This window comes from Trachurus japonicus, chromosome 11 (assembly GCF_045865225.1).
Source record: "Trachurus japonicus isolate A0001 chromosome 11, Traja_1.0".
Classification (NCBI taxonomy): Eukaryota; Metazoa; Chordata; class Actinopteri; order Carangiformes; family Carangidae; genus Trachurus; species Trachurus japonicus.
Genome location: NC_140917.1, coordinates 4,728,687 through 4,756,104, shown reverse-complemented (window position 1 = coordinate 4,756,104; position 27,418 = coordinate 4,728,687). Strand labels below are relative to the sequence as shown.

The 27,418-nt window shown below is 39.6% G+C and overlaps 2 protein-coding genes across 2 annotated transcripts in view; one reads left to right on the top strand and one right to left on the bottom strand.

Moving 5' to 3' along the window:
* Positions 1–3,247, bottom strand: part of LOC146977957 (G1/S-specific cyclin-E2-like) — an 18,627-nt gene extending 15,380 nt beyond the window's left edge. Inside the window, exons 1-5 of the mRNA XM_085790735.1 lie at positions 3,184–3,247; positions 2,098–2,129; positions 1,399–1,450; positions 1,252–1,302; positions 1,021–1,106 (exon numbers count right to left, since the gene is read on the bottom strand). Of these exons, the coding sequence (XP_085646861.1) occupies positions 1,021–1,106; positions 1,252–1,302; positions 1,399–1,450; positions 2,098–2,111 (203 nt within the window). The 5' untranslated portion in view covers positions 2,112–2,129; positions 3,184–3,247. The remainder of the gene's footprint in view (positions 1–1,020; positions 1,107–1,251; positions 1,303–1,398; positions 1,451–2,097; positions 2,130–3,183) is intronic.
* Positions 3,248–11,897: 8,650 nt separating this feature from the next.
* LOC146977956 (T-cell differentiation antigen CD6-like) lies at positions 11,898–26,261 on the top strand. The gene is made up of 12 exons (XM_085790544.1): positions 11,898–11,904; positions 14,851–15,162; positions 16,651–16,968; positions 18,321–18,635; positions 20,180–20,242; positions 20,348–20,497; positions 21,394–21,555; positions 23,346–23,468; positions 24,383–24,457; positions 24,637–24,807; positions 25,153–25,224; positions 26,009–26,261. The coding sequence occupies exons 1-12, from the start codon at positions 11,898–11,900 to the stop codon at positions 26,071–26,073; spliced, it is 1,833 nt and encodes a 610-aa protein (XP_085646670.1). The 3' UTR covers positions 26,074–26,261.
* The last annotated feature ends 1,157 nt before the right edge of the window (positions 26,262–27,418 follow it).

The following is a 27,418-nucleotide window of genomic DNA, read 5'->3' as shown; positions in this document are numbered from 1 at the left end:
AGGATGAAGGGAAAGAAGGAAGGGAGGAAGGAAGGCAGGAAGGATGAAGGGAAAGAAGGAAGGGAGGAAGGAAGCCAGGAAGGAAGGAAGGAAGGCAGAAAGGCAGGGAGGACAAAGGGAAAGAAGGAAGGAAGGAAGGACAAAGGGAAAGATGGGAGGAAAGAAGGAAAGGAAAAAGGAAGGAAGGAAGGAACGAACAAAGGAAGGGAGGGAGGTAGGAAGGGAGGGAAGAAGGATTGTGGAAAGATGGAAGGGGAAAAGGAAGGAAAGAAAGATGGAGGGAGGGAGGGAGGAAAGAAGGAAGGAAAGAAAAATGGAGGGTCAAGAGAGGAGGGAAGAAGAAGGAAGGACGTAGGGAAGGAAGAAAAAAGGATTGCGGAAAGAAGGAAGAGAGAAAGGAAGGAAAGAAGGAAGGATGGAGGAAGGGAACAGATTAGGTCAGTTTGACCCAGAAGTGTCCTTCTGGGTCAAACTGACTCTGTTTTGACTGGTCCTTCTTTCCTCCTTTCCTTCTCTCCCTCCCTCCATCCATCCTCCTTTCCTCCCTCCTCCTCTCTCTCTCTCCTTTCCTTCCTCTCTTGCTTCCTTCTCCTTCCTATCCTTTCCTTTCTTTGTTCCTCTATTTGTCCATCCTTCTTTCCTTCCTTCTTTCCACCATCCTTCTCACTTCCTTCCTCCTTTCTTTCCCTTGGTCGTTCCTTCTTCCTTCCCTGAACCAATCTGTCTTCTTTCCTCCCTTCCTGTCTCCTTCCTTCCTTCTTCTTCCTCCTTTCTTGACCCAATCTGTTCCCTTCCACAATATTTCTTTCTTTCTTTCTTTCTTTCTTTCTTTCTTTCTTTCTTTCTTTCTTTCTTTCTTTCCCTTGACCCAGGACAACAGGAGGGTTAACTGTATTTCTGTCGTTCATAACAGTAGAACATGAACCAGAGGCTCTGAAGCTCTGAGGGAGCGAGCGGACTGAGCCAAGATGGCGGCCGTGTGGCGTCTTCTCATACAGATCTATGGTTGCTAGGAGTTACCTGAGCTGAGGCAGAGGAGACGGTCGTTTCTCTGGACTCTCAGCGAGGACGCCGGGCGCCGCGATGCCTTCAGGGACCAGCTGGTTCTGAGAGAAAGGAAAACACACACGGTTGTATTTATTCATGTCGCTGTCTGTGGTTCTGTCTGTTCAGTCGTCTGTGACTCGGCTGCAGCGACGCACAAACTGATCAAACACAGTGAAAACAGCAGAAGAGGAAATGAATAATCACCTTCTCACACTGCAGCTTGGACAGCGGCGGAGTCTTCTTCCTGTTGCTCTGCTGCAAGACCACACGAGACCGAGACGCTCCAGTCAGGTCAGATCACATGGTTTATTATAATTATATTATAGTATATATTATTATTATCATCTCTACCTTCGACGCCTTCTGCCCCGGACCGTTCTCTGATCTCCTGTGGAGGCGACCGCTGCAGAGACACCACACTGAGTTAGTTAAAGGACGATTCAGGCTGTATTTTCCTAACATTTTAGGTCTAAAAGAAGGAATCTGAAGATGTTCAGTTTAATTGCTCCTGTTTTGCGGTAGTTGTGTCTGTCCCTGCATCGCGCACGGCGACTCAAACATGCACCCAGAAGTTTATTTACTTCAAGCAAGCCGACATGTTTGTAAAACTAGATCTAATTCAAAGTCTGGCGGAGTCGAGACCCAAGTTGACGCTCGGTGTGTTCACGTGCAGTCGGAAGCTCCCGTTTGTGTCATAAACACAGGAATATCAACTCTTGACTTGCTTGAAGTAAATAAACTTCTGGGTGCATGTTTGAGTCGCCATCTGACGCTGTCTGTGGCTTTGAGGGATGGAAACAGCCTAAGCAGCAGAACTTCCATCCGCTCCCATTCATCGCTGCCGTGGCGATGCGCGGACAGACACAACTACCGCAAAACAGAAGCAATTAAACTGAAAATCTGCAGATTCCTTCTTTTCCTTCCTAAAATGTTAGGAAAATACAGCCCCAAGTTGAATTTGCCCAGAATTGTCCTTTAACTCTGAGCTGGAGGAGGTAACACAGTGATGGAGGAGGAGGAAGAGAAAGAGGAAGAGGAGGAAGTGTTTACCTCTGTCTGGTCATGGCTGCAGCTGCTTCTGCCTGAGAGGAAAGAAAAGCAGAAGTTAGAGGTGAAGCTGCAGCTGCTGCAGCTCAAAACACTGAGACATGAAACCACATGAAGCTGCAGCTGGTGCACGAAGCGACCACACGCACCGATATACGATCAATAACCCACGTAGAAACTATAAAATAAAATAAAACTAAACCTTCCGTGCTCCCGATGCTGCAGCTCAGTCTGAGTCTGGTTCCTGTCTGCAGGTTTGTGACTCATGCATGAATCTGAACTACAGACCGTGTGTGTGTTCCTGCTGCAGACACACCATAAGTGGCTGTGCTTCTCTTTTATGTTTTTCATCACAGTTAATGAAAATTTCAAAATCCTCTACATCTCTGTTGCTTTTCTGCTGCTGTGGGTGTTGTTCTTTAACTTTTTGAGGCTGTTTAACTCGCTTCTGGTTTTTACATCCCCCTCAAACTGGCATGAAGCTGAATTAAACATAAAGCTGCAATGAGTTCATTATCATCTGTATGCAGCCAGCAGCGCCATATCCCAGGTACAACTACATCAGTCAATGCTATGCTGCTAAATGTATCATATTGAAAAAAGACATCGTCAAGTTTGTTTCTCTGGTTAAATTGACAACAGACTAGATGTAACTTAATAATTATAATAATTTAAAATCTGCTGCTGATCCTAATTTGTAGTCAAAAGACCAGTGATAAACTTCCTGCAGCTTCACCATGGATCATAGACTGTAAAAAGCCATGGATGTATTATTATATTATATACTTACTATTATTATCGGTCTTATAATAGATCCATGAGCCACACACACACACACACACACACACACACACACACACACACACACACACACACACACACACACACACACACACACACACACACACACACACACACACACACACACACACAGCCTCATCATTATCAACACATACTACTACTACTACTACTTATAATAATAATATGCACTTAATAAACACTAGTTACTCTAGTTTACTCATGCATATAACTATAACTATAAACAGTAACAACAACAACTAGTTGAAGCTGACGTCAGCAGCTCCTCACCGTGACACCGGAGCTCGGTCGGTGATTTCCCGCCGCAGAGAGAAGAAGGAGAAAAAGAAGCAGCAGCAGCTTCCGGTCGGTGGCCAGAGGGGCTCGTGCAGGCAGCGGCTCTGACGTCACCGACCACCGGGTCAGAACCGGTAGAGACGAAGAACCGGGACCAGGGAACCGGAGTTCAGTCCGACATCATATGACCCGGTTTGGTTTGGTTTGTTTCCCTCCTTCAGGTCAAACTTCCCTCTGGTCGCCGCTCGCGCCAACACCCGGAGACTCACTGCGCATGCGCGGGACTGAACCAGGACTGAACCAGGAAACGGCGGTTTTTATCGGTTTTATCTGTTTTATTTCCTCTGTTTTCATCACATGTTCGTGTCAATTGTCGATAACTGTTGTTGTTTTCCCGATAATGTTCATAAATAACATCTATTTATACATTAAATTCTACTTTTCCCCCTCTTTTTTCTTCTGTTCGGCTTTTATTTTGTCGGGTTTCCGGGTTGCCGGCGGTGGGCGGAGCTACAGAGACGCGACAGCCAATAGGAGACGGAGTTGAGTTGAGCGCGTGCTCCTGCAGCCGGATGTAAACAAAGCGGAGAGAGCTGTCATCAAAGTAAGAGCCCAAAGTTATTAACTCTTCATATGGATAAGTGTTAAACTTCATGTTCATGTGAAAACATTCTCACCAACAGTTAATACATAGGCTACACTGCAAAAACTCAAAATCTTACCAAGAATATTTGTCTTATTTCTAGTCAAAATGTCATTTCTAGTCAAAACAAATCTCATTATACTTCAAATAAGACTCCACATTAAAAAAGCAGCTTGTTTTTAGACACTTTTTACTTTTTTAAAGCAAAAATCTGATAGTGGAGCAAGTTTTTCTTTCTTATTACAAACACAAAAAACTTGCTTTCACCGGCGGATTGTTCTACTTATTTCAAGTGAAAATTAGTTTGAAAGAAGTGAAAATTATCTAAAAACATGTTAATTTTTAGGTGATGAATCTTATTTTAAGTGGAAAGAGATTAGTTTTGACTAGAAATTAGACATTTTGACAAGAAATAAGACAAATATTCTTGGAAAGATTTTGAGTTTTTGCAGTGTATAAAACATATAACATTTACATATATATTTATAATAAGATCATATAATATTTATGATAATGATAAATCATATTAATAACAATAAATATAACAAACAATAAATGACAACTGAACATCTCTCTCTTTACACACACTTGAATATTATTATAATTTATAATATTATTATGTATATTCCAGATTTCATTTATTCAGCTGTCCAGTCATGATCTCTAAAACATGTTTCCCAACATTAGATTAGATTAGATGTACTTTAGTCATCCCACAACGGGGAAAAAGAAAGAAAATAAAAATATTGCAACGTAAGTGACAATGATATAAATATAAGTATAAATAATATAAATACTACTACTGCAGGTGTGAACTAAATAAGAATATTGCAAAGTAAGTGACAATGATATAAATATAGATATGAATATATAAATATACTAATACAGCAGGTATGCATGAAATAAAAAAATAAGGTGACCATGATGTACAAATATTACAAAATAAGTGACAGTGGTATAACCAGTACTGCAGGTATAAACTATATAAATAAAATATTTCAGTGTAAGTGACTATAATATAGAAATAAATAATATTGCAGGGTGAACATGAAGGTCCAGATGTTATTAATGACATTATATATAATAAATCTTCTCTGTCATTTAACTACATGTGGTTTTATGCATTTAAACGCTCCACGATCCAGAACTGATCCAGGTTCAGACCAACAGCTGCTCGTCTGTGTCGCCCTCTGCTGGTTAAATGTAGAATCAGGTCACCTGGCTGATACACTTCATATTTTTTATTTACAGTTTTTTTTCCAATCGCTAAAACACAATTTTGCAAACTAGACCGGTTTTTATCAAAATATTTAACACAATTCACAAAACCACACACACACAAACTGCAAAATACCTCATACATCCTGCAAAATGAAGCACTGCAACCAAAACTACATTTATCATTATCAAAATCAGATTGTTCACATGCACAGAAATATTTGCAGATACACAAACATCCTGTTGAAACCAAACAAGTCAGTGCAACATATATATATATATATATATATATATATATATATATATATATATATATATATATATATATATATATATATATATATATATATATATATATATATATAAATATAGGAAAACTCCTCCTCTTTCTCTTCCTCTCTCTGCAACGTCTTCTATAGTTGTTGTAAACAAACTGAGGTATTTTAGTTGCTCACTTCCTGATTGAAGTGGTGACGTTTAACCGAGGTGTTTGCCCAAGTGGCACATCACATGTCACCTGTTGGCTCATGTAGTTTCATTTTGAAACGTCCAACATGTGACTTTATATCAGATTGTCGTGTCTCATGACCGTGGTCAGTACTTTCAAAAAGTGACATTTTGAATCACAAAATGTGTGTAAAGCAGAAAATGAGGTTTAGCTCTCTGTGTGTCAGTATAAATATTTATCAAATCAAATAAATCAAATCAAATAGACTTCATTTGTCCCACAAGGGGAAATTTGTCTTGGGCAAGGGAGTTGTGACAGCTGCCATGTACATGTAAAACATCCATACACAGTGCATAATATACAATAAAACAGTAACAAAGGCAAACCAAGAGAGAGAGAGATATCCAAGAGAAGAGAAAGAAAGAAAGTGCGGGGTGCAATAAATAGAGTAAAATACTTAATACAAGTTCAAATAAAAACATACTAAAAACTAAAAGAAAGAGCAAGGTTGGTAAAAGCCAGCAGGTGGACAGGCAAACCGGATGTAATTAATATGATTGACTGATTGCAGCATGTCATTTTAGTTTGTTAGCAATTGGAAAAAAACTGTAATATAGTACAAAACTGTTGTCATGACGTCATGTGTTATGTTCATGATGATATTTCCTAACTTTAACCACATCGACTTTTTACTATCATTAGATTTAATTCTGTTTATCTTGATTACATTGATCATATTGATCATTTAAACTGCGATTACAAATTATAGTTAAATCAGGTTGTTTTTTAAAAGATATTCAGTCTTAATATGTTATTAATTTACCGTAATATCACATTTACACCAGAATTTAAAATTAATGTCAAACTCAAAACAAGATTCAGATGTGACGTCATAGTTCAGTTCACTTCCCTCTTCTGCGCTGGCAAATGGGAAGATGTGTGAGCTGAACATAAAGAGAAGAGAAGAGAAGAGGAAGCTGCACACACACACACACACACACACACACACACACACACACACATACACAGTCACACACACACACAGACTCTCTCTGCTCCGAGCTCAGAAACAGAAGAATCAGTTCAACATGAAGCTGCTGGAAATCGTTTTAATTTTCTACCTGAGCTGCGTCTGTGCAGGTAACGTTTCATAAAGCTTCATAAAGTTTCATTCAGTCTTTTCTGCTTTTATTAACATATTTTTTAAACGTTTTTCACCACCAGCGGAGAAGTTTATTGATCTCTGCTGTAACAGTTAAACAGATATTTATGTAAATACATGAAGTTACTGTAAATCTATTTACCAAATCTGTTCAGAAAATGAGTTTCTAGTTTAGAAAAGATTCAGTTTGACTGAATAGTTTAATAGAAACTGTGAGTGAAAAGTTTTAACATTTTTCTTGATTCAAACGAAGTTGATGTGAAGCTGAATTTTCTTTTTTTCTTCTTTTATGTGTTATTAACATTTTCGAAAAGACACAGAATCAGTTAAAACGAGAAAAAGTGAGAAACTGTTTCTGAAACTTCAGAAAATGTCGTGTGAACGGGCGTCGTGTTGGTTTATCTGTTCATTTACTCTGTTATTTGATGTGAAAGCGATGTGACGGTTGTAGATGTGGTTCAGTGTTAACATGATATTAATATTATTATCTGATACTTATTATTATTGATGTGACTTCAGTCTGACTCAGATCAGTAACATGCGGCGGCCGCTGTGACCTCATCACAGCTCGACCACGCTGCCTCCGTCCACACACACACCGACTGACACCCACGGCCACTCGTTACCCATCAGCCCCTGTGGTCAGAGTGTTTGAAGTGGTGTTGGTGCTGAGACTGGATATTAGCCTATCACACACGACACAGATGTTAGTGTGTGTAATAGGCCCCTATCCACGCCAGTGCACGAAGCGCGGAGTTGTTTTAGAGGTAAATTCATGCAAAACCGCTGATGCGCGTTGCCTTCAGGGACAGTTTTTTAATCAAGCAGTCTCTGTATTTCCCTCTAAAACAACTCTGTCTTGAGCATCATTAACGGTGATGATGCATTAAAGGGATAAATTAAATTAAAGGGGATCGTCAAACTCATCAAATACACAATCCAACAACCCCACAACGCTCTGGTGGACAAGTTGTGACCTGCACATTCACCACGCTATGAGATAATAACACAACGTTACCAGACAGAGTTGTTTTAGAGGGAAATTCGTGAAAAACCACTGATGTGCGTTGCCTTCAGGGACAGTTTTTCATCATCAGTCTCTGTATTTCCCTCTAAAACAACTCTGTCTGGTAACGTTGTGTTATTATCTCATAGTGTGGTGAATGTGCAGGTCACAACTTGTCCACCAGAGCGTTGTGGAGTTGTTGGATTGTGTATTTGATGAGTTTGATGAGGGAAACCAAAGAAATCCCATGAGCCTCCGTAGCGTAGCTCTGAGCAGCTCGCGGCTCTGCTCCGCCGTTCTAAAAACAGCTTGCACTGACAATTAAAGGTAACGAACCTACTGCTATGACTATAGGGATTATGGCAATGGACCAATTTGTCCATTGAACTATTCCTTTAACAGTTGCTTCCCCTAATTCTGCCTTCTTTCTTTTTCTTTTCGCTCTTTCTTTTTCTGATACCCCGATTTCTGTTTTTTGGGCAGCATGAGGACAGCTCATGATACCAATTAATTGAAGGACCCAATTCATTCAAAATAGAAACATCACACAAAAATATAATAATTTCAGGATTTTCATGGGCCCTCTCCCTACTCGGGCCCTGGGTTACTACTCAGGTCCCCTTTTCCCCCCACTACCATGTGTGTGAGACTTCTCTGTGTTTCAGCTTTTCAGAACTCGTCGTCTCAGAGCGAAGCTGCAACGACGACAACACCGACACCGACAACGCCACAAGGAAACAACACACACACCACGCTCACACAGGAGGAGAGCAGCAGTAAGTCACAGCAGAACCACCAGGCCAGTCGCAGATATCTGCTATGTGAATTACGGATATCTGTAACTGAATTACGACTAGTACGAATTCCAGTTTGAGATATCTTCAACGTCATTTCGCCTAAGTCAAAACTTAATTTAAGATATCCGAAAAAGGGACATGTAGATTATCTTTAATTGAGGTGAATTAAAGATATCTTGAACTGGAATTATGACTAGTTGGAATCAAATTGTAGATATCTCAAACTGGGATTAGTACTAGTCGGAATTCAGTTACAGATATCTGTAATTCACATAGTGGATATCTGTAATGACAAACCCCATACACATGAATGGCTAAAGTGACGTCATTTATCCTAGGAAGAATAGTTGTGGATCTGAAATGACAATTGTGGATAGGAAGAATGTAGTTGCAGATATGTGAAATGTTTTTTTTTTTGACGAGGCAAAACTGAATTACAGATATCTGACTGCAACACATATCCAGTCTGGCTTTTAAATGTTAAAATGGCTTGCCATATACGGGGTCAGGGTGGGGATCAGGGGGGGCTGGGGGAGACGGGGTGAGGCAGGGTGAAGCCTCCTCTGCAGTCACAGGATGTGGGCTGAGTCCGACCTGCTTCTGAAACAGATCTGTGTGAAGCTGCAGCTGCACATCGACCTGCTGCTGCTGCTGCTGCTGCTGCTGCTGCAGAGCGCCGTCGCTCCCACACACTCTCTCAACAACTCTGTCCCAGAAAAACGTCGATGTGAAACTTTTACTTCTTAGAGACAGAATTCACGATAAAGTCTGATTTACATAGAAGATGAAGCTGACACGCTTCACATATTTAACCCACGTGTTTCAATTTATTGAAAATCGCACAAAGAAGATTTCATACACTCACTAAGTGAAAAAACACAAACTAAAACGATGTGTTTGAAAGAATCAAGTTCAGTCACATCAGTCAACCCACACAGAAAGAACCTATAGGTTTTATAGGCTTAAATATATGTGACATACATAAAATTGTCCGTTTTCATATATACGCATATATGCTAATATATATGGTGCATATATGCAGCATATGCACAGATAAACTGCATATTGGTTTCATATTCTGTATGTGCATATATCTATATCCTATATATCCTCATGAGGATATATGTGCATATATGAAACCTATATGTAGTTTATCTGTGCATATGCTGCATATATGCACCATATATTAGCATATATGCGTATATATGAAAATGGCCAATTTTATGTATGTCACATATATTCAAACCTATATTAAAACCTATAGGTTCTTTCCGTGTGGGAATAAAGAAACGTATTAAAGTTTTTACATTTAAACGTCCAAACTGTTTTTAGAATATAAATATAAATGATGAACGACTTATGGAAGATTATTGTTGTCAGTTAAAGGAAGTAGTTGGTCGTCCTGTTTTACCGTTAAATTATATTTTATCAGTTATTGATTAGTAGGTTAATCAGCATCTACATGAATCAGTATTTGATCGTTTTCTGTTTAAAACTCAGCGAGAAGTCGACGACAGGAAGTTTTAACTCTAAAGTAAGTGTTAATCCACACGGTTAAATAGTCCCTTTGATAAACACTGATTTAATTGATATTACTGAGCTTCTCTTTACCAATAGAAATAGAAATATGCAGTATGTGATGCAGTTAAAGTGCTTTTACATGAGGAGGTCGTAGTAACAACGATAAGAACAATGAAAATTATAAACTACACATGAAAAGCAGCAGAAACATTAAAACAGGACACGTGTGGTTTTTGAACCTGTTTGTGCTCTGATGTGTGAAACCTCAAGGTAACACAATTTGTTGTTTGTTTGTTGGTCGGAAATATTTAACCAACATATTTATTAAATGTAGATTAAAATCACACAAATCACACAATGTCACACACATGAAGTGAAAACACAAAGTAGAACAAAGTGAAAAGAAAACGTAAAACGATGCGTTTGAAAGAATCAGGTTCAGTCACATCAGCTCATTAAGAAACGTATTAAAGTATGAATGTAAATGATGAATGACTTATGTACGACGGAGTATTAGGGCCACATTGACAAATAAAAAAATCACAAACTTTTTTTTCTTGTATGAAATTTACGACTTTATTCTCGTAATGTTATGACTTTTTTCTCGTATGAAATGTACAACTTTATTCTTGTGAATTTACGACTTTATTCTCGTAATGTTATGACTTTTTTCTCGTATGAAATGTAGCCTACAACTTTATTCTCGTAAATTTACGACTTATTCTAGTAATGTTATGACTTTTTTCTCGTATGAAATGTACAACTTTATTCTTGTGAATTTACGACTTTATTCTCGTAATGTTATGACTTTTTTCTTGAAGGAAATGTACGACTTTATTCTCGTAAATTTATGACTTTATCCTCGAAGTCTGTGTTTTTTTGTTTTTTTCTCAATGTGGCCCTAATACTCCGTCGTACTTATGGAAGATTATTGTTGTCAGTAAAAAGAAATAGTTGCAGCTCTAGTAATTACAGTTTTTTTTCTTTCACTATGACCGGTTTCTTTTTTTTAACACTTTTTCCAAACTCTTCACACAGTTACCACATCATCAGCCTGTGTGGGCTGAACAAGTAACACGTTTCTTGTTCTTTGTTCTGACGCAAAACAAACACATTTTATACATTTAAAATTAGTTTTAACTTCTTTTACCCACAAGCTTTTGCTCTGAACTGAACCTAAAGGCTTAAGTGAACAGCACTTTTATGTCCTGTAGATTTAGTTTCATTGCTTTTTAAAAACAGTTGATTGAGCTCATGCATCCATCTATATAGGCTACATTCTTGTGTTTGTAAAATGCATTTTTACACATTTATGAATGAACAGCAGCTATGATGATATGAATTTTCCACAGTAAAATTGCTTTACTGTGGAAATTTTGTCAATTATTCTCCTCTTTTTTTGTAAAGTGTTCATTCTGCTCTGAGATGGGGCGTTCACTTTTTGGACTGAGTGTTTGCAAAAAAAGAAAAAAAATTCCTGCATTTACTAAACCTAATGAAGAAGGGTTCAAAAGAAACTACAACAATTTATGATCAATACAATAATCTGTCTATTGTAAACCAGCAGTTTGTGTTGTTCCATCATGTTTCTGTTGTTCTGGTAGATTTGGTGAATTGTGTATTATTGTATTTTGGATATTTTGAGCATGAAATTAACAGTTTTGGTAACTGTGTGTTTTAGGTTTGATGTGCGTTAAAAGTTTTGAACAAGTGTTTAAAGTGTTGATCTTAAAAAAACTGTAACGCTATAAAGTTTAATGAGTTTAATGAGTCATCAGCATCAACATGAATCAGTGTTTGATCATTTAAACTCTCAGAGAAGTCGACGACAGGAAGTTCAGCTGCTTTAACTTTCTTTATTTCTTCATCATGGATTCATCATCTTTGTTTTACAGTTTTTTTTTACGATCGCTATGACCCGTTTGTCAAAACTTTAAACACTTTTTCAAAACGCACATCACACCTAAAACACACAGTTAGTTACCCAATACTGTTAATTTCATCTTCAAAATCACAAAGTTTAAACTAAACACAGACACAAATGTCCAAAATAGGCTACAGGTGTTTTGAAGGTATTTTGTTTCTTTTTTTGCAAATACTCAGAACAAAAAGTGAAAGACCGTCACGACGATGATGCAGTGCAGCTTTGCAGAATGAACACTTCACAAGAAAAGAGGAGAGTAATTGACAAAATGTCGACAGTAAAGCAACTGAAAGTTACAGCAGAAAAAACAAAGCTGCATCAGAGCTGCTGTTCATTCACAGATGTGTGAAAATTCAATTTACAACGCAGTTTCTATCTTTTTTTTTTGTACAAACTGAGTGTTTCCTTGATGTTACAGTTTATATAGATGAGAATCAGCTGTGATTGATGGATTTGCATTACAGTTTTTTTACGATCGCTATGACCCGTTATTCTAACCTGACAAGCCAGACTACATCATTAACATGTCTAGTCTGGCAACGACCGGTAGACCTCGGCTCAATCCAGGGGGCGGGATGAAGGCTGTCTTTCAAACTGCCTCTGCACCAATAGGGTAGCGCTACGACCAATCAGAGCAAAGAGCAGGATGACGTCGGTAGATTAAACTTTTCCCATATCCCGTCGGCAAAACACCAAATACATCCTTCTTCAAAATGAATGACTTCAGTGCAGTTTCTTGCTCAATGTTTAAAGAAAATGACAAGTTTAATTATTTCAAAGTTGATGCACTGCAAAAACTCAAAATCTTTCCAAGAATATTGTCTTATTTCTTGTCAAAATGTCTAATTTCTAGTCAAAACTAATCTCTTAACACTTTAAATAAGACTCATCAGCTAAAAGTTAACTTGTTTTTAGATCATTTTCACTTGTTTCAAACTAATTTTCACTTGAAATAAGTAGAAAAATTTGCCAGTGAAAGCAAGTTTTCTGTGCTTTTAATAAGAAAGAAAAACTTGCTCCACTATCAGATTTTTCTACTTATTTCAAGTAAAAAATAGACTTGAAAGAAATCAAAAGTGTCTAAAAACAAGCTGTATATGATATCTATGTATGTATATGTATAAATATACTTATTTTAGGTATAATGAGATTTGTTTTGACTAGAAATAAGACAAATATTATTGGTAAGACTTAGAGTTTTTGCAGTGTGCCAACGCCGATTCAAACGATTCCTTTGCCAAAGCCATCTTCTTGTCATGTTTTTCACCGTCGCAAGTATGTCGTCATGGCGTTAAGCCCGCCCAACGACTCTCTAAACAGATACAGCGCTGTGATTGGTGAACACAAACAGTGTTCGAGACTCACAAAGTTCCTATGGCTCGTTTCTAGACCCACCTACGGAGCAAAGAGATTTGCTGCCGCTAGGGTGCAGCTAGATTTCTAGGCTACCGTTTTTCAATACTTAAAACACTTTTTCAAAACTCTTCACACACATCAAACCTAAAACACACAATTCCCAAAACAGTTAATTTCATGCTCAAAATCACACAATGTGTCACTAAACACAGACACACATTTCCAAAATACAACAATACACTAACACAACTCACCAAATCTACCAAAACACTGACACATGTCGTCTTCAACAGAAAGATTTAGTCACAGCACAGTGTCATAAAAACACCGACAACTGATGGAACAACACAAACTGAATCACATGTGTCAGCTCTACAGCTCTACTGTTTTACAATCTACAGATTATTGTATTGATCATAAGTTGATGTACATGCTGTAGTTTATTTTGAACCTCCATTCATTTTTCATTTGTTGGGCATGGATTTTGTTCCTTTTTTTGTGACACTCAATACAAAAAGTGAACGACCGATCTCAGAGCAGCTCTGCAGAATGTAAAGTTTATGAAATAAGAAGAAGACAGTAAATGACAGGATTTGCAGTAAACACTTTACTGTATTATAGTATTTGAAAATGAGAATGACTTAGAGTAAAGAAAAAAATCAGCATTTACAGTAGCTGTCATTCAGGAGCAGAAGAAATGACTGTAAAAAGAACAAAATAATCAGCTGTGATCTATTTGCATGAGCTCAATCAACTGTTTTTCTAAAGCAATGAAACAAAAATACATTAGTTTCAGCCTACAGCCTAAAATACATTAGTTTCAGCCTACAATGTGAACTGCAGCTGTTCACTTGACCTTTAGGTTTGGCTTTGAACATGAGGTTTTCTGTTGTGACAAACAGTGTGAAAGCAACTGACACAACTTCTACTGTTTTGGTCTTGCACTGCAAAAACTCAAAATCTTACCAAGAATATTTCCAGTCTTATTTCCAGTCAAAAATGTCTTTTCTAGTCAAAACAAATCTCATTATACGATAAGAAGACTCATCACATGAAAAAGTAGCTTGTTTTTAGACACTTTTTACTTCTTTCAAGCAGATTTTCACTTGAAATAAGTAGAAAAATCTGATAGTGGAGCAAGTTTTTCTTTATTATTACAAGCACAAGCAACTTCCTTTCACTGGCAGATTCTTCTACTTATTTCAAGTGAAAATTTGTTTGAAACAAATGAAAATTATCTAAAAACAAGTTCATTTTTAGGTGATGAGTCTTATTTTAAGTGGAAAGAGATTAGTTTTGACTAGAAATGAGACATTTTGACAAGAAATAAGACAAATATTCTTGGAAAGATTTTGAGTTTTTGCAGTGTGGTTGTTGTAAAAGAAGTTAAAACTAATTTTAAATGTGTAAAATGTGTTTGTTTTGTGTCAAAAGAACAAAAAATTTAAAAATTGCGTTAAAAGTGTTGAAAAACTGGTCGTAGCGATCGAAAAAAGAAAAAAAAAGGGTTTTATTTCTTCGTTATTGAATCATCATCTTTGTTTTAATTGATTATTGATCTAATCGATCGTCTTGTGTCACCTCAGGTGACCCCTACGTCCTCCACCTGGCCGGCAGGTGTGAGTGGACTCTGCGGTTGCCTGGTAACCGGAGCGGTGGGGGGGATGATGATGCTGTGTCTCTCCCGGTCGCCACGGCGCCGGCGCTGGTGGAGCAGATCTGTGAGGACCTGGGCTGCGGCGGCGTCTTCTCCTACGAGCTGAACAACATCACAGACGCCCGGACGCCCCTGAACGCCTCGTCCTGCCTCCACGGCTGTTCCCACGGAGACGGACGCCTGCGCAACTGCTCCGAGCGCGTGGGAAGTGAATGCACCGTGGTCACCAGGGCGGTCTGCGGTAGGTTACCATGGTTACAGAGCATCGTCATCTCTGTACTGACTGTAAAACCACATCAACGTCATCTCAGTCCCCTTTTTTATTATGGGTCTATATCAGGTTTTATACACAGCCGTTCTATTCATGTTCAGGGGTTAACACCTTTTTATTTCTCTGTGGAAGGTGTTCACCAGTATCCTTCTTCTTCCTCTTCCTAGGAAATCCTACTTCCTACTAGAAACTTTTGTCTATTTAAACTCAGTACAAATTATGAAGTCCATCAATCACTTTCTTTTTTCAAAAACTGTAAAACTTATTAAACTTTTCTCCTCCCACAATTTTTGCAAGTTAACACCTGGATTTTTGATATTTTCAATGCAAACACTGAGCCGACGGTGCATGAAAACGTTTGACTGTAAATATATACCAGACAATTCTTGCTTAAAGGGATAGTTCAACATTTTGGCAAATTGGCCCATTGCCATAATCCCTATAGTTTTAGCAGTATAGGTTCGTTACCTTTAATTGTGAATCGTAACGTTGTGTTATTATCTCATAGCGTGGTGAATGTGCAGGTCACAACTTGTCCACCAGAGCGTTGTGGAGTTGTTGGATTGTGTATTTGATGAGTTTGATGAGGGAAACCAAGAAATCCCATAATGAGCCTCCGTAGCGTAGCTCTGAGCAGCTCACGGCTCTGCTCCGCCGTTCTAAAAATAGCTTGCACCGACAATGGGCTTTATGCACAGCTCCACTACTTCCTAAAATAAGCCAGCTCCTTTATTTCCTGTCTTACATTATTGGACCAACTGATTAATCCAGGTGTGTCTGACCTCACAACAATGGTCAGACACACCTGGATTAATCAGTGGCTACAGTTAAAGGGATAGTTCACCCAAAATTGAAATTTTAGCACTGCATGTCCATATGACGGTTGAGAACGGAGCTCACTTTTCTTCGTCCAAAAAGACACACCAAAAAGCATCCAAATACCTCCACACAGCTCGTCTGTAATGTCCCTCTTGTATTGAAGCCGACATGAGAAATTGTTCAGAAAAAAATTAAATAAGTCTATGATTTAAGCTTGTTTGTAGCGGAAGCTCCCAGTGTTGCTCTGCCGGAATCTCGCACGATTTGCGGAGCCGTGAACTGGGTGCCAATGCAAATCACGCGAGATTTGGACGGACCAGGAAGAGCAGTGCTCTCCTCATTGGATAAAGGTTGTAGGATACAAGGAAAGTTTTCTCCTCGGCTTACAGCAGAGCAGAGTGACTGACAGACCCGTGTTTCAGACCAAACACTCTATAGAAGTGATTGCTGTCGGAAGATAGAACTATTTAAGACTTATATTAACACAAATATTCCGCTTACTTCTGCTTTAATCTATCTATCTATCTATCTATCTATCTATCTATCTATCTATCTATCTATCTATCTATCTATCTATCTATCTATCTATCTATCTATCTATCTATCTATCTATCTATCTATCTATCTATCTATCCTCAGGTCATCAGAAGGTGCGTTTGGTGGGCGGGGCGGACCGCTGCGCCGGCCGGGTGGAGCTGTGGCGGGGGGGCAGCTGGGGCACCGTGTGCGACGACGGCTGGGACCTGAGGGACGGCGACGTGGCGTGCGCTCAGCTGGGCTGCGGCTACGCCCTCAACGTGACGGGGCAGGGCGGCCCCTTCCCCCCCGGCCGCGGCCCCGTCCACCTGGACGAGCTCAACTGCACCGGGGGGGAGGGGCACCTGTGGGCGTGTCCGTCCGCCGCGCAGGAGGAGCACGACTGTGGACACAAGGAGGACGCCGGCGTCGTGTGCTCAGGTCTCAGAAACTAGAGCCAGGTCACTTCCTGTAGAGTATGGACGTTTATTTCCAACGCTTTATTAAAAAGAATAGATATAATAACTCAAAATGATGAGATACGCAGTCAAAATTATGAGATAATTACTCAAAATTATGGGATAATTACTCAAAATTATGAGATACTAAGTAAAAATTATGAGATGAGTCAAAATTATGAGATAATTACTCAATTATAGAGGATAATTACTCAAAATTATGGGATACGAGTCAAAATTATGAGATACGTAGTCAAAATTATGAGATAATTACTCAAAATTATGGGATATGAGTCAAAATTATGAGATAATTACTCAAAATTATGAGATACGTAGTCAGAATTCTGAGATAATAACTCAAAATTATGAGATAATTACTCTAAATTGTGAGATGAGTCAAAATTATGAGATAATTACTCAAAATTATGGGATAATTACTCAAAATTATGAGATACCGAGTCAAAATTATGAGATAATTACTCAAAATTATGAGATAATTATTCAAAATTATGAGATGAGTCAAAATTATGAGCTAATTACTCAAAATTATGAGATAATTATTCAAAATTATGAGATAAGAGTCAAAATTATGTGATATGAGTCAAAATTATGAGATAATTACTCTAAATTATGGGATAATAACACAAAATTATGAGATAATTAATCACAATTATGAGATAATTACTCAAAATTGTGGGATAGTTACTCAAAATTAGTCAGTCAGTTTCATAATAATGTCATGTTTTTCATAAAGGTAATAGATTACACATGCTTTTCATGCTTTGAATTTTTTGGGGAAAGGCCAGAATTTTTCTCCACCAAGTTGTTGACCAATAGACTGATATTGACCGGTCTATTTCTACACAATCAATCAATATTTCTTGGCCATATTTCTCAACATTACTATGAAACTGACCGTTATTTCTTGGCTATTTATAGACATCATGACACAATTAATTGTTATTTCTTGGCTATTTGTTGACATTATGACATCCTTAGCATCCTGTCAATTAAAGGGTTACAGAATAAACTTTATTGTCACTGGACACTTTGTCTGGCAACTCTCTAGAATCTCTAAAAGAAAGACAATAAACAATAAATAGTGAGCACATATACATTGCACATAGCACATAGCCTACATAAAAAACGTAAATGTGCAATATACACATAGGTAAAAGGTGTTTTTATATCTATCCTGACTTGTAGTGTTTTCAGTTCCAGTGTGAGTTATTGACCGCTGCTACACAGCTTCTACTCTATTCTTCTTATCTTATTCCGATTCTATTATTCCTGTTCTATTATTCTTATTCTATACTTCTATGTGTGTGTGTGCAGAGATGCGGGCGCTCCGGCTCTCCGGCGGTCTGGACCGCTGCTCGGGCCGGTTGGAGATCCACCGTAACGGCAGCTGGGGGACGGTGTGCGACAACTGCTGGAACGAGAAGATGGCGGCGCTGGTCTGCTCCATGCTGGGCTGCGGGACGCCGCCGCTGCAGGTGTCGCGGTTCGTCCCGCCGCTCAGCCACAACGACGGGGACAACTTCTATTACCTTTGCTCATTCCCGGAGCAGAGTCTGTGGGAGTGCAGGGAGCTGGTGAACAAACGGCACCTGTGTATCGACTCCAAGGCGGCGGGAGTCGTCTGTAACGGTGAGTGATGGAAACACAGGAGGAAGGTCAGAGGTCAGACAGACAAAAAACAAGTTAAAGATACGAGTGAAGATGAAATAAACCAGAATAAACCAGAATAAACCGGAATAAACCATTATAAACCAGTATAACCCGGAATAAACTGTACTGTGTATTCCATTTTTTCCGGTTTATACTGTTTTATACCGATTTATCCTGGTTTATAATGGTTTAATACTGGTTTATTCTGGTTTATTCCGGTTTACACTGGTTTATTCCGGTTTATAGTGTTTTATAACGGTTTATTCTGGTTTATTCCGGTTTATACTGGTTTATTCCGGTTTATTCTGGTTTATACTGGTTTATTCTGGTTTATTCTGATTTATACTGGTTTATTCTGGTTTATTTGATCCCAATTTATACTGGTTTATTTTGGTTTATACTAGTTGATACCGGTTTATACTGGTTTATTCCGATTTATTCTGGTTTATACTGGTTTATTCTGGTTCCTACTGGTTTATTCCAGTTTATTCCGGTTTATAATGGTTTAATACTGATTTATTCTGGTTTATTCTGATTTATACTGGTTTATTCTGGTTTATTTGATCCCAATTTATACTGGTTTATTTTGGTTTATACTGGTTGATACCGGTTTATACTGGTTTATTCCGATTTATTCTGGTTTATACTGGTTTATTCTGGTTCCTACTGGTTTATTCCAGTTTATTCCGGTTTATAATGGTTTAATACTGGTTTATTCTGGTTTATTCCGGTTTACACTGGTTTATTCCGGTTTATAGTGTTTTATAACGGTTTATTCTGGTTTATTCCGGTTTATACTGGTTCGGTTTATTCTGGTTTATACTGGTTTATTCCAGTTTATTCCGGTTTATACTGGTTTATACCAGTTTATTCTGGTTTATTTTATCCCAATTTATACTGGTTTATTCTGGTTTATACTGGTTTATTCCGGTTTGTACTGGTTTATTCCGGTTTATTCTGGTTTATTCCGGTTTATACTGGTGTATTCCAGTTTATTCTGGTTTATTCCGGTTTATAATGGTTTAATACTGATTTATTCTGGTTTATTCTGATTTATACTGGTTTATTCTGGTTTATTTGATCCCAATTTATACTGGTTTATTTTGGTTTATACTGGTTCATACCGGTTTATACTGGTTTATTCCGATTTATTCTGGTTTATACTGGTTTATTCTGGTTCCTACTGGTTTATTCCAGTTTATTCCGGTTTATACTGGTTTATTCCAGTTTATTCTGGTTTATTCCAGTTTATTCCAGTTTATACTGGTTTATTCCAGTTTGTTGTAACTTCTCAACACCATTGTAAATGAGGACCCTGGAGTTGAAATAAAGGATTTATATAATAATGAAGGCATGAATGTAATCAACTACACTAAAATATAAAACAGTAATGAACAAAACAATTAATGTTTTTTTTGTTTACAAAGTCACATAAATGAAGGCATATTCAGCTACAATGACTTAAATATACTTGTATACAGAGGTCTGTAAACTCTGTGTGTGTGTGTGTGGTGTGTGTTCAGGTTCCCTCGGCCTCTTCATTCCCTCCACAGCCAACACCACCAATGTGAGCAGCTGGACGACAGGTGAGGAGAGACCTTCATGTCCCTCAGACTGATGATGATGATGATGATGATGGTGATGATGGTGATGGTGGTGATGGTCATGTGACCCTCTGTGTGTCTCTGCAGCCCCCGCCCCCCCCTCCTCCCCCCCCTCTGACAGTGGCTCCGCCCCCCCGGTGTCGGTGGAGCAGCTGGTCTCCATGTCGGTGTCGGTGCTGCTGCTGGTGGTTCTGGTCACCAACACGGTTCTGTGCTGCCACTACAAGAGGAGACACGGTCAGTCCACTCAGGGCCCTGGATCAGTTAGAAACGTTATTTTAAAGGGATAGTTCACTCAAAATTCAAATTGCACTCATTATCTACTCACCCTCATGTGGACTAAGGGCTGGGAGAAGTTTCAGAGTCCTCCGTGGCTTCTCTGAGTTACAGGGGGTCTCGGCGTAGCACTGCATGTCCATATAATGGTTGCAAATGGATACCAACTGTCTTCGTAACAAAATGACACACCAAAAAACATCCAAATACCTCCATGCTGCTCGTATGTAATGTCCGTCTTGTATTGAAGCCCCGAAATGCGAAATTGTTCCGGAAAAAATTAAAAAGCCTAAGTCTATATTTCAAGCTTGTTTGTAGTGGAAGCTCCTCTTCCTGCCGATTACTGACTAGACTTATTTAATTTTTTTCGGAACAATTTCTCATGTCGGGGCTTCAATACAAGAGGGACATTACAGACGAGCAGCATGGAGGTATTTGGATGTTTTTTGGTGTGTCTTTTTGGACGAAGAAAAGTGGTATCCATTCACAACCGTCATATGGACATGCAGTGCTGCACGGAGCCCCGCTGTAACTCAGAGAAGCCACGGAGGACTCTGAAACTTCTCCCAGCCCTTAGTCCACATGAGGGGGGGGAGATAATGAGTGAAATTTGAATTTTGGGTGAACTATCCCTTTAAGGTGTAAAAAAAAACTACAGATTGTTTCTTTAAATGTGTTTCTATAAAGTAATAAACTGATGTGAAGATGAAACTTCAGATTCAGATCAGAACAGAAACGTTTCGTTACCAGAGAGAAGATCAAAGGTCAAAGGTCACATGAACATGAACAACAGGAAGTGACTCATGTTCTTATCTTTATTTATTAACCGCTGATCGTCGGTTCGATTCCCCTCTCAGCCTTTCTCCTGGAGCAGTCTCGCGGCGCTCGTCCGTCCTCTGGTCCTCATCACAACTCCTACGTCTTCAACAGCCCCGTGGACCTGGTCAAAGTCACGCCCACCGCCGCTGCTGCCCCCGCCGCCGCCGCCGCTGCCAACGCCGCCACCCCCCACGCTGACGGTCAGTGTCTCCAGTGTTTAATGTGTGTGTGTCTTTGTGCTGCAGCGTCTCATCGTGTCTTGCTGCCTTCATGTGCTGTGGTACAGATGGTATTTTCCACTTGTTTCAAATATGTTTATTAATAGGAAACTGATCACATGAAGAAATTAACAATCAACAATTATGTTTCCATGTTTTTTTACATAGGTAAAAAGTAATCCCTAACAAAAAAGACAAAACAAAACAAAAAAAAGGGCAGGACCGTGAGTTCTGAGATCTGGGTCTAATTGAATCCCCAAAATCAACGAAAAGAAATCAAATATTTCATGCCAATAATTTTGAAGTTTGGGGCAGAGAGCGAAACTATGAGATAGGGTTCCCTCCATGGACTCACATTTCTCACACAAAGGAGAGACTTCAGGAAATATTCTATGCAGCTTTGTTTGGGAGTAATGAAGTCTGTGCAATATTTTAAATTTAATCAAACAGTGTCGGGCGTTTATAGAGAATGTGAAGTTCCGTCACGCCGTGGGACGTTGGACGCCATCTTTGGAGGATCGCGGATGTAAACACTTGCTCGTCTCCCTAAAAAAAGTTCCCCAAAGTCGCTTAAAAGTAATCATGGTGGGACAGCTGCTGCGTAAAAAAAAATGCCACAGTAGTATATGCACTAATACCAAAAACAAGATAGTTCACGATGTCTGGATAAGTCAGTGGGGGGAGTAAATCTGGGTCTTGAATCCAGTCCCCACTCTCTATTTACGTTTGCGTTCCTCCAAAGATGGCGCCGTCGTTCCCCAACGCAAAGCGGCGTGACGTCAGCTTCACATTCTCTATAGGACATTCATGGATGTGCTCCAAACTCTTCCCACACATTGGGAGGAATCAGGGCTCCGAACTCTCTTTCCCATTCTTCTTTTATTCTATCCATCTTGGGAAGGCACATGTTTTGTAAAATTCCATATAGTTGTGAAATTATGTAGCGTGGATTAGGGAACAGATTAAATAAACTCTCTATCTTGTCTGGGTTTGCCTTCTCGAAATTAGGGAGGTGGGTTCTGACATAATTCCTAATCTGAAGATATCTGAAAAACTGATTACTCTGTAAATTAAACCTTTCCTGGAGTTGGTATTTTCCACTTGTGACCTGGTATTTACCAGTGCGTTGTGTTCATGTGCTTTTGTTGTTGTACAGAGAAAATATAGATGGTGGACACACAGATTCAGACTTGTTACTTGGGTAAAACCATAGATATATGACACGTGCGGCATTTACGTGTACAGTATATATCTATGGGGTAAAACAATCTTGGATTGCCTAGTTCATCTCTTACAGCAAGAAGATGAATTATCAAAACTCAAACGGTAAATATTAATATTCATGGAGATTTAGCACTGGCTATTTGGCTAGCTTTTCAAAAGCGTTTTTTTTACTGTACATGCACGCATACATAAAGTGAATAGCTGCTAACTGTTTTCTAAAGGCTTGCCTTGCTTACCATTAACGAATCTTGCGTTGCTCGCCGCCATGTTGAAAAGGTCAAAGGTTATTTTCATCTCGGCAGCTCGGGCATCAAAAAATTCTACGAGTTGCCCAGTGGAAAATACCACGAGAGAGGGTGTTCATGTGCACTTTTCACGTCGTCTTTTGGTATTTACCATAATTACCATAGCACAAGAAGGCACCATCTGTCCCATCGTCTCTGTCTCATCATCTCATCGTCTCATCGTCTCTGTCTCATCGTCTCTGTCTCATCGTCTCTGTCTCTGTCTCATCGTGTCTCTGTCTCTGTCTCTGTGTGTCCCTGAAGCCGCCGCCCCCCCTCGCTACCTGTGGACGCAGCTCAGCGGCGACAGCACCTCCATCGATACTGACTACGAGCAGTTTGACCCGAGCGCTGAGGCGGCGTCCGTCCCCCTGTCCACGTTCAAGAGTGAGTCACCGTCTGCAAAACAACTGGCTGAGTGTGTGTGTGTGTGTTTATTCCAGTTTATTCCGGTTTATACTGTTTTGTACTGGTTCATACCGGTTTATAGTGGTTTATTCTGGTTTATACCGATTTATTTAGGTTTATACTGGTTTATTTCGGTTTATTCCGGTTTATTGCGGTTTATTGTGGTTTATACTGGTTCATACCGTTTTTTTCCGGTTTATACTGGTTTATTCCAGTTCATTCTGGTTTATTCCGGTTTATTCTGGTTTATAATGGTTTAATACTGGTTTATTCTGGTTTATTCCGGTTTATTCCGGTTTATACTGTTTTATACTGGTTTATTCTGTTTTATACCGATTTATTCCGGTTTATTCCGGTTTACACTGGTTTAATACTGGTTCAATACTGGTTTATTCTGGTTTATTCCGGTTTATACTGTTTTTTTCCGATTTATACTGTTTTATACTGGTTTATACCGATTTATTCTGGTTTATACTGGTTTATTTCGGTTTATTCCAGTTTATTACGGTTTATACTGGTTTCTACCGGGTTATACTGATTTATACTGGTTCATACCGGTATATACTGGTTTATTATGGTTTATACTGGTTCATATCGGTTTATACTGGTTTATTCCGGTTTATTCTGGTTTATTCCAGTTTAGGGTTAGGGTTAGGCGCTGAGGCGGCGTCCGTCCCCCTGTCCACGTTCAAGAGTGAGTCTCCGTCTGCAAAACAACTGGCTGGGTGTGTATGTGTGTGTCTGCAGCCTGCGGTCGCTTCTGCTGCTGCTGTGTGTGTGTGTGTGTGTGTGTGTGTGTGTGTGTGTGTGTGTGTGTATGTGTGTGCATGTGTGGTGTGGGTGTGTGTGCAGTTTGCAGCTGCTGATTAAAAGTTGCATCGTTCTCACCTCAGATTCCCAGAAGGGAAGAAACGACCGACATCCTCTGATGACGAGGTCGTCAGGTCTCGACAGCCTGAACGAGGAAGGTGAGTCACACACACACACACACACACACACACACACACACACACACACACACACACACACACACACACACACACACACACACACACACACACACATCACACACACACACACACACACACACACACATCACAGCGTCTGTTCCAGTCCAGATGTGCAGCCTCCCTCTGTCTGTCTCCAGATGTGCAGCCGACCCACGGCGAGGTGGCGGGCTACGGCGGCGGCGCCCCGGAGCCTCAGTACGCCCGAGTGTCCAAGATCTCCGAGGACTCGTTCGACAGCTCCAGCACCTCGTCAGGAGAGGACTACCAGAACGTCGCCAAGGGCAACGGATACGTCCTGGTGACGCCAGGTCAGCTGACCTCTGACCTCTGACCTCTGAGACATAAACATTTATTTATTTTGTTTATTTGTTTATTTTCACATATCAAAGTTAAAAAAGATATAACATATAAAATCCAAAATAATGTGAAGGGGAAATGCCAAAAAACCCTCCAGGGGCTTGTAGGGTGGCATTCTCCGACTACAGCTCTAAGCTAATGAGCATACATTTGTGAGGTACAAAAATCGTTCATACATAATAAATACAAACATAGTTTAACATGATTTAACATTGTACAATGCAATACAAAAGCTTGATAAACATATGGTGCTACAGATGTTACAGATGTTACACCTGTTCTCTCTTTAACGACAGAAACTCAGGAGGGCGGAGCTTCTGTCGGTCCTGCAGGTTACAACTACGGACAAACAGCTGGCCTGAGCTCCAGTAGGTGGCACCACACAGATGTTACAGATGTTACTCCAACAGATGTTACAGATGTTAAAGGGATAGTTCACCCAGAATTCAAATTTCACTCATTATCTACTCACCCTCATGTGGACTAAGGGCTGGGAGAAGTTTCAGAGTCCTCCGTGGCTTCTCTGAGTTACAGCGGGGCTCCGTGCAGCACTGCATGTCCATATGACGGTTGTGAACGGAGCTCACTTTTCTTCGTCCAAAAAGACACACCAAAAAACATCCAAATACCTCCATAGTGCTCGTCTGTAATGTCCCTCTTGTATTGAAGCCCCAACATGAGAAATTGTTCGGAAAAAAATTAAATAAGCTTGTTTTTAAGCTTGTTTGTAGCGGAAGCTCCCAGTGTTGCTCTGCCGGAATCTTGCGCAATTTGCATAGCCGTGCACTGGGTGTCAATATATACGTATTTAATTTTTTTCGGAACAATTTCTCATGTCGGGGCTTCAATACAAGAGGGACATTACAGACGAGCACTATGGAGGTATTTGGATGTTTTTTGGTGTGTCTTTTTGGATGAAGAAAAGTGAGCTCCGTTCTCAACCGTCATATGGACATGCAGTGCTGCACGGAGCCCCGCTGTAACTCAGAGAAGCCACGGAGGACTCTGAAACTTCTCCCAGCCCTTAGTCCACATGAGGGGGAGTAGATAATGAGTGCAATTTGAATTTTGGGTGAACTATCCCTTTAAAGCAGCAGATGTTCCAGATGTTACTTCAACAGGTGTTCCAACAGATGTTTTCTTTCTCCTCAGGTGAGGATGACGACCTCTACTCCCCCGTCAGCCCAGATGTGTGTGAAGACCTCGGCCCCTGTTAGAGGTCAGCAGGAGGTCACTGGGGGTCAGGTGACCTTCCTCCCGCTCTGGATGAGTCATCCTCACCTTCTGTGAATCCCAGAGGTTGAAGCTCGACATCAACACGTTGAACTATAAAGGGATTTAATTGTTCTCATAGACAAACTGAGACGAGTCCCCTTACAGCAGCAGCAGCACACTGCAAAAACTCAAAATCTTACCAAGAATATTTGTCTTATTTCTAGTCAAAACAAATGAAATTATACTCAAAATAAGACTCATCACATAAAAAGTAGCTTGTTTTTAAGACACTTCTTTTTCGTCTTTCAAGCAGATTTTCACTTGAAATAAGTAGAAAAATCTGATAGTGGAGCAAGTTTTTCTTTCTTATTACAAGCACAAAAAACTTCCTTTCACTGGCAGATTTTTCTACTTATTTCAAGTGAAAATTTGTTTGAAACAAGTGAAAATGATCTAAAAACAAGTTATTTTAAGTGGAAATAGTTTAGTTTTGACTAGAAATTATACATTTTGACAAGAAATAAGACAAATATTCTTGGAAAGATTTTGAGTTTTTGCAGTGCAGCAGCAGCAGCAGCAGCCTGCTGTGAAAGGCATGATGGGAGATGTAGTTTGCTTCTTGCTTCTTCTTGCTGCTCTGACGCCATCAACCGCCGTGACGTCGAACAAATGTCGTTTTAGTTTCACAAAGAAAAAAAGACTCATTATTAGTGATTCAAGAGAAAGTTCCTGCAGATTCAAACTCGTAGAAGTCGACGTGTGTTCAGACGACGAGGTTATGAACTTCGACGTGAATGTTCAGGCAGGAAGAGAAGTTAAATGATGTTTGTACAGTTTATTACGGTGAAACTCCCTCAAACTGCCACAAAGCTGGAATCAAACTGTAACATTTTATTTCTGCAGCAGCTTCGTTCTTTCGTTTCTGCTTCTCTGCAAATAAAACTTTATTTATTCAGCACCTTAAAAAAAAAAACTAAACTGAATTTACTTTGAGAAATAAGTCAACAAAAGTCATGAAAGTCAAAGTCAGGACAGAGTTGATGATGACGATGTGAAGCAGCTTCAGTGTAAATATGATAAATAATAAATACACATGAAACGAGTCAATAAACAGAGTTTGTTGAAACATATTAACGTCCATTTGTTTTATCTGAACCCTCCTGTCGTCCTTCTGGGTCAAATTGACCCAATCTGTTCTCTTCCTCCACCCTTCCTTCCTTCTTTCCTTCCCTTCTCTCTTCCTTCTTTCCACAATCCTTTTCCCCTTCCTTCCTTCTTTTGATCTTTCTTTCCTTCCTTTTCCCCTTCCTTCCTTCCTTCTTTCCTTTTTGACCCAATCTGTTCCCT

Bases quoted from the DNA above. Each gene is read 5' to 3' on its own strand.
- LOC146977956 (XM_085790544.1), top strand. The intron at 18,636-20,179 runs GTGAGTGATGGA...GTGTGTGTTCAG, and splicing joins GGCGGGAGTCGTCTGTAACG to GTTCCCTCGGCCTCTTCATT. The intron at 23,469-24,382 runs GTGAGTCACCGT...TTCTCACCTCAG, and splicing joins CCCCCTGTCCACGTTCAAGA to ATTCCCAGAAGGGAAGAAAC.